This window comes from Montipora capricornis, chromosome 13, assembly GCF_036669925.1.
Source record: "Montipora capricornis isolate CH-2021 chromosome 13, ASM3666992v2, whole genome shotgun sequence".
Classification (NCBI taxonomy): domain Eukaryota; kingdom Metazoa; phylum Cnidaria; class Anthozoa; order Scleractinia; family Acroporidae; genus Montipora; species Montipora capricornis.
Genome location: NC_090895.1, coordinates 2374436 through 2381935, shown reverse-complemented (window position 1 = coordinate 2381935; position 7500 = coordinate 2374436). Strand labels below are relative to the sequence as shown.

General features: G+C 40.4%; 1 protein-coding gene and 1 long non-coding RNA gene across 2 annotated transcripts in view; one reads left to right on the top strand and one right to left on the bottom strand.

The window, feature by feature from the left end:
- The window catches only part of LOC138028298 (low-density lipoprotein receptor-like), a 17858-nt gene extending 10681 nt beyond the window's left edge, over positions 1–7177 (top strand). The window contains exons 8-9 of the mRNA XM_068875784.1: positions 1915–2052; positions 6881–7177. Of these exons, the coding sequence (XP_068731885.1) occupies positions 1915–2052; positions 6881–7044 (302 nt within the window). The 3' untranslated portion in view covers positions 7045–7177. The remainder of the gene's footprint in view (positions 1–1914; positions 2053–6880) is intronic.
- Positions 2566–4157, bottom strand: LOC138028305 (uncharacterized). Its single transcript, XR_011127616.1, has 3 exons — positions 4115–4157; positions 3022–3132; positions 2566–2640 (listed from the first exon to the last, which is right to left on the bottom strand). It is a non-coding gene; the product is annotated as an uncharacterized lncRNA (long non-coding RNA).
- Positions 7178–7500: the final 323 nt, after the last annotated feature.

The following is a 7500-nucleotide window of genomic DNA, read 5'->3' as shown; positions in this document are numbered from 1 at the left end:
ACAGAGTTAATGCAATGTAAATTAGTTTGTGAGGTCAAATCAGAAGTAGACCCACTCCCCTTCTGACTCGGTCGTGAACAGAAGATGATTGGTTTTTCGCAAGTTTTGAAGCCTATAAAATGGCAGGATTTGTTAGAAAAAGGAAAAAATGGCCGCAATGCGTTTCGAACAGGGGCAAAGAGTCATTTTAGCGAAAATAATATTTTGGGTTAGGTGCACTTTAAGGTAAAATATATGATAATGGTGTTGCAATTGAAATCTGAAATCTGCGAAATATAATTCTCTCACGTCTTTAGGGCATGATTACATGGTGAGTGTCAGCCAGGGCTGAAATTTCGCCCCGCCCACCGCGCTGAAATTTTGTTGCGATTAAAAGCTCATTTCAGCCCAGGTGCAAAACGCAAATTTCCATTGAAAATTTACTACTGAGATCAATCTCGTCCACGGAGTCCGCTATTCTTTTGGTCAGCACCAAGAACATGGACTTTGTAACCGCTGACAAGCAATGTTATTTCAAATTCCTGAGCCTTGTCAAACGGCTGAAACATCCATGAAATAGCTATCCAAGCCTATCATTTTTTAACCCCAGGCTGAAAAAGGAACGTGAGCAAGCCCATCGACTGTGTTTTTGCATCTCAGTAAAGTTTCCGACGGAAATTTGCGTTTTGTGCCCGGGCTGAGGCAGCGTTTTACACAAACGCGGTTACGCCTTTTGTCTTCACGACACCAATTGATACCGTTGCCGAAATTGGGTCGATTTAAAAGGGCTGCCAAAAGTGGAGCGTTTTCAAAACGATAAGGTTTCATCTGTCGTGTAAACGGTCAAACCGCATAGATTTGAATACGGTTACTATTTTGGCGCAAAAATTGCATTGCTAGGTTAAAAAAATAATGAATCATTTGCACGAAGTGCAGCGTTTGCTCACTAGTACCATCACTTTGATTTCTGGTTTGACTTTGCTTTTTCAATTTTCATGCATGCTGTCCTTAAATTGAAAAGCACCATAGGTAGAGGCTATTTCAAATGTTAATGGTGGTACTCTCCAGCAAAGTGATGAAGAAGAAAAAGGAGTCAACGTTTCTGGATTCGACCTGGAGGAACTCGTGTCTGGTGGGACAATCTTGTGAGAGAATTATGTCTCCATTTCGTCTGTGATGAGTTCGGCATGATGTAAACATAACGAAAACGATTCTTTGTAAACCCATCCAACCTTCATCGATTTTGACGCGGTTTCGAAGTCGTAAAACAGTGCCGTGGTGTATTTGTCATTTAGTGGTTATCTTTTGTTTAAAATTATCTAAACACGGTAAAACCTTCAGGGTTACGATTAGGGTTAGCGTTAAGGTTATTGTATAATTACTCAAGGTTTTACCTCGTTTAAAAGAAATTCAAACAATAGAAAAAAATACACCAAGTACCTACCCAATGCCGATGTGAAACCGCGTTCGAGGAAACGCTGCCTGAAACTCACCTTGTAATCTGGCCCCTAATTAGGCATTTATTTATACACAGAATTTAATATGTCGCTTAGAGCGGTTTTCAAATGATTGTCGTAAAACCAAAAGCGAAGTAATTACTTTAGCCAATCAAAAAGGACAGAGACAATCCAGTAAACCAATCAAAACTCGAAGTAATTACACGTAGCCGACACAAAACGCGGGAAAATGTGCACGCGCGTGCCACGACTGGTCTTGGTTTCACTTCTGATTGGTTGAAAAAGTGGCGCGAGAACTTTGAGTCAATCACTGAGTGAAGTAATGCAAAACCAAAGTAATTCGCTATTTACTTTCAACACTCAACTGAAAACCGTTAAGAGGTTTTTCTTGAACCCAAGTATCCATGTAGTTTTAGTATGCCGTTAAGTCCTTATAATTCTGAATACCTTGTTCCTTGTGTCTTTTTTTCCATTTTAGCCCCTACAACACCCCCGCAAACACATTGTTCATCCAATCAGTTTCCTTGTCGCAATGGCCTCTGCATCCCGCAAGTATGGTTCTGTGATGGGGACAATGATTGTGGGGATAAAAGCGACGAACCTTCAAATTGCTCTAGTAAGTTGCAAACGTTACATATTCCTGTGCCATCATATGGAAGTATGAATAAATGATGACTGCATTAATATCCCTACTTGAAACGAGCTTAAAGTTGTCGACTTACATTGTATCTGCCAAATAGACCATTTTACAGGTGTAGCTAAGTCACCTGGCCTACTAATGGAATTGAGGACGCACTGGACTGACAAAATTTGTTTGGCCGTTCCAAAAATCTCTACAAAATTTGTCTCTGCCAAATTGTCAATTTGTCAAACGTGGGCGCACTGAGACATAGCAAAATATTTGTTAACCAAAAGCGCCAATCACACGAAAATAAACATTATCGCTTGCGGGCTGTTCGCCGGAAAGGTTACATGAGATCTCAGGAGTCATGGGCTTATGGTGATCTTTAACAGCTTCGATCGAATATGTTCCCTAGGCATATTATTGCTTGTATTCTATTTTTTTTTTCTTCTTTGAGTTCAACTCCAGCAGAGGCAGTTGCTACTTCTACTATGCCAGTGGAGGCTTCACCTTGTTCGACTGCAACTGGTTCTAGAGTACCACAACAGATTTGTCCGTAGAAGGCGGACTGAAATACTCCGACTAAAAATAGAAATCATATTTTCTTGATTGACGTTTTCCTTCAAATCATGGCATGTAAATTAACAAATCTGTCAGATTTCACGCCTGACCAAAATTTGTCCTGCTCCGAGGCAGGACAACGGCGTCTTTGAAGTTTGGTAAGCCTTGATAAAATTTGGTAGAACTAAAAATCACCGGGCGCACTTGTCTCAGGGAACTAGTGACAGATTTTTTCGCAAAATAAACAAAAATTTGCCCAGTGCGTCCGGGCCCTATGTCGCTTATCGTTATCTTAATTAGCATATTGCCTGAGGGAGTGTCAATAAAGTCTTATATTTGTGCCTAAAAGCTAAAAACTCAAACATTGAACAGATTTGAAGCAAGCTAAGGCCATCCCCTTACCGTCGAATGCGTTTCCTGATATTGGGTAGGTCGGTTCGGGCCTAACCTAAAAGATATCACAAGAAGTCTCGGAGTAGGAGGCCTGGTACTCAAGCATCATTGCTTTGGAGCCTGGAAACAACAAGACATGAACCCAAAATCAATATGGCGGAAAAGTCGGTGGATGTCATTCGACACCTTAAGACAGTGTAATTTCTGACGGTCGAATGACATGGGAACGAGTTATATTCTGATGGCACGACGTAGAGGACCGTAGGTGGCTTTGGGATAGGTTAGGACTATTTAGGAGTTTGGCGGGAGTTTTTCGTCATTCTACGTTTGTCAGTCGCTGATGCTTTCACTTTATGCTTAACTTTTGAACTGCGCTGTCTGCTTATTTTTCCTTGTGTATAGTAGTATACCCTTTTCCTCGGGGTCTGGTTTCCACATAATTTTGGCCACTTCTAAAGGGTGGTTTTTGGTGGTTTTTCGTATCTGACACGGCACTGTTGCTTAGTTTATCCCTACAGTAATGTAGTATATTTTGTCTATTTTCACGGGCGGTGTTATCTGATGTCCAGTTTGTAACCAATTCAGGTAAACGGAGGTCAGTTTCTTAAGCAGACTGACTGACGTGCCCATAATAAACTATTTTCACATTGAAGTCTCGTGTTAGTGTAGTCAGAATCCCCGATTTTCACGCACGGGTACGGCTAGTGCCATTTTGAATTCATTAAATGGTCGTGTGATCGCGTCCTTCCCGTAAAAGCTACACGTTTTCCCGGGGTAGGTCTAAGGATGACGTCAAAAGTTGATATTTACATATTTGGATGAACAAAATGCACAATATTCTGTAAAAACGTTCCTGTTTTTGTTCCTGCCTTTTCTATGTTGTTACTACGCTCATTTTTCGGATTAAAAGAGCTATTTAAACTGAAAAATGGTTTAACTACGTAATTCCATTTTTTTTTAATACCAAAAATTTGGGTCGGTCGGACGACGGTAAACGAAAAAAAGAAGGGGATGGCCTAATAACGTTCATGGTACGCGACACTGACGGACTCCATCTACTGGTCGATAAAGAAAACTAAAAAATCTCACTTGGGGTTCTTACCAAAACGAAGGAAACACTTTCGAAATTGTGTCCAAACCTAAAAAAAAAACAACTTTTGAAAAAAAAAGGTTGTATTAGCGCAAATTCATTTAATTTCATATTATCATGTCTAGATAGCAGCAACAATATAGATAGTCGTATAAACATAACAACTTTCTTTAATTTTCCAGACATGTTTCGACGGTACATCCGTCATCTTCAGTGTTACATATTTTGAAATCGCCGTTGAATTTAAAGCGCGCGCGATCTTACAAACTTCGTTACATTGCGTTGTCAATATTGCGTATTAAATCAAAACAGAACAAAACAAAAATTTAAATGAGTGACGCTTAGTTCCTTACTGGGAGAGAGTCAGGTTAATGTGTTTCACCTGCTGGTTGAGATCGGGCTTCTCCCATTTTACATACATGGATTCCTTAAGCTTCACTTGGTACTTAGTGGCTGCAGAGTCCAGGATCTCGAAGCAATCCGGTGTGCAGGATGCCTTACAAAACTCTGAACTCTGCAGATGTTTAAAAACGTTCGAAGATCTGTCTGAAAGTAAGTGCTCGTGCACTCGTGTGGAGAAGTGTCGGCTGGTTTCACCAACATAACAAGCATTACAACTTGCACACGAAAATTTATAGACCACACGCGTGCGAAGCCCTACAGGGACAGCATCTTTCACATTAAAAAGATTCCTGACTTTGAAAGTAGTTAAGACTAACCTTATATCAATAAGTTTACATAACCGATTAGCAAGTTTGCGTATACACCTCTGTGCCGTGACTGAGAAGTGCCCAACGTAAGGGATTTTAAAGAAAAACTTAGGTGTTTCCTGGGGCTCGATTCCTGAATGAGACTGTGTTTTCCCTCCCTTGACTGCTGTCTGAATATATTTAGAAATATATTTGTTGATAAGGTTTTCAGGGAAGAGATTCTTCCGCAGAATGACAGACAATTTTTGAAGATCAGTATGGAACCCCATCCAAGTGTTGTTTATCTTAAAAGTTCTATCAATCAAGGTTTTGATTAACCCCAATTTGTAGGTAAAGGGGCAAGTGGATCCCAGCCTGCTAGGATCTATTGTCTCCCTAAGATGCACAAACCACGAGCGCCAAATTCCACCCCACCATTTCGGCCCATAGTTTCCTCCATAGGCACCTACAACTACAGCTTGGCCAAATACTTAAGTAATCTACTCCAACCTCATATTTCATCCACATTCATTGCTTCAGATTCCTTCACTTTTGTGAAGGAAATCAATGAGCTATCTTTGCATGGTATGTTCATGGTGTCCTTCGATGTTGAAAGCCTCTTCACCAACATCCCTCTAGATGATTGTATTAACCTTGCCGTCAAGTATATAACTGAGGGTAACCCAGGTTTGAAACTTAGTAAACATGAGCTTAAAAGGTTGTTTGAGTTTGCTACCAAGGAAACTCACTTCCTGTTTAAGGGTAACTTCTATGACCAGGTGGATGGTGTAGCCATGGGGTCCCCCCTTGCCCCTGTTCTCGCCAATCTCTAAATGGGTCACCATGAGAATATATGGTTGGATCAATACGGGGATTCAGAGGTCTTATTCTATCGTCGCTACGTAGACGATACATTTTGCCTTTTCCGCTCTGAACGGGATGCAACCCTTTTCCTCAATTACATCAACAATCAACACCCCTATATACGCTTTACAATGGAACGGGAAGCTGACCATGTTCTACCTTTCCTAGATGTTCTAATCAATAACACTGACCCGCACCAAAGTGTAACCACCGTTTACCGGAAAAAACTTTCACAGGTTTGCTCACCAGTTATCTGAGTTTTTGCCCCTTTACCTACAAATTGGGGTTAATCAAAACCTTGATTCATAGAACTTTTAAGATAAACAACACTTGGATGGGGTTCCATACTGATCTTCAAAAATTGTCTGTCATTCTGCGGAGGAATCTCTTCCCTGAAAACCTTATCAACAAATATATTTCTAAATATATTCAGACAGCAGTCAAGAGAGGGAAAACACAGTCTCATTCAGGAATCGAGCCCCAGGAAACATCTAAGTTTTTCTTTAAAATCCCTTACGTTGGGCACTTCTCAGTCACGGCACAGAGGTGTATACGCAAACTTGCTAATCGGTTATGTAAACTTATTGATATAAGGTTAGTCTTCACTACTTTCAAATTCAGGAATCTTTTTAATGTGAAAGATGCTGTCCCTGTAGGGCTTCGCACGCGTGTGGTCTATAAATTTTCGTGTGCAAGTTGTAATGCTTGTTATGTTGGTGAAACCAGCCGACACTTCTCCACACGAGTGCACGAGCACTTACTTTCAGACAGATCTTCGAACGTTTTTAAACATCTGCAGAGTTCAGAGTTTTGTAAGGCATCCTGCACACCGGATTGCTTCGAGATCCTGGACTCTGCAGCCACTAAGTACCAAGTGAAGCTTAAGGAATCCATGTATATAAAATGGGAGAAGCCCGATCTCAACCAGCAGGTGAAACACATTAACCTGACTCTCTCCCAGTAAGGAACTAAGCGTCACTCATTTAAATTTTTGTTTTGTTCTGTTTTGATTTAATACGCAATATTGACAACGCAATGTAACGAAGTTTGTAAGATCGCGCGCGCTTTAAATTCAACGGCGATTTCAAAATATGTAACACTGAAGATGACGGATGTACCGTCGAAACATGTCTGGAAAATTAAAGAAAGTTGTTATGTTTATACGACTATATTATCATGTCTATTTAATATTGTAAGGGTAATGCCATATTCTTTCTTAATCAAGATTGTACAGGCAAACTGAATAACTTCAAAAATATCAAGACCTGCCAACACAGTCAGCCCAGAATGTTGAAATGTTCACCATTGATGGAAGTTTGTTTATTGCCTTCGCTCAGTATGATGACAGTAATCGTGATTACAAGGTGGGTTCTAGCATCTACAAACTAAACGAGTCGGCCGGAAATTTTATCCTTCACCAGACCATAGACACCATTGCGGCATGGGACATCGAATACTTTATGATCGCTGATAAACATTACATTGCTATCGCCAATCGTGAGCATGAAGGTATTTACAATCTGAATTCTTCCGTTTTCCAGTGGAATGGACACAGTTTCGAGCTTTGGCAGAACATTTCAACTTCGGGAGCAAGCAGTTTGAACTTCTTTAAAATACATTCGGAACTTTTCCTTGTAGTCACGAATTTTTTCGATGGAATTTCTAAAAGTATAAACTCATCCATCTACAAGTGGAAGGACAAGACGTTTGAGAAGTTTCAGGAAATAAGAACACACGACGTGGAGGCAAGTACAGTGTTAACAATAGACAACGAAACATTTATTGTTTTTGCAAACTGGTACGATTCGGATTCCTCCCATTCTTCAGACGTGATGAAATGGTCGG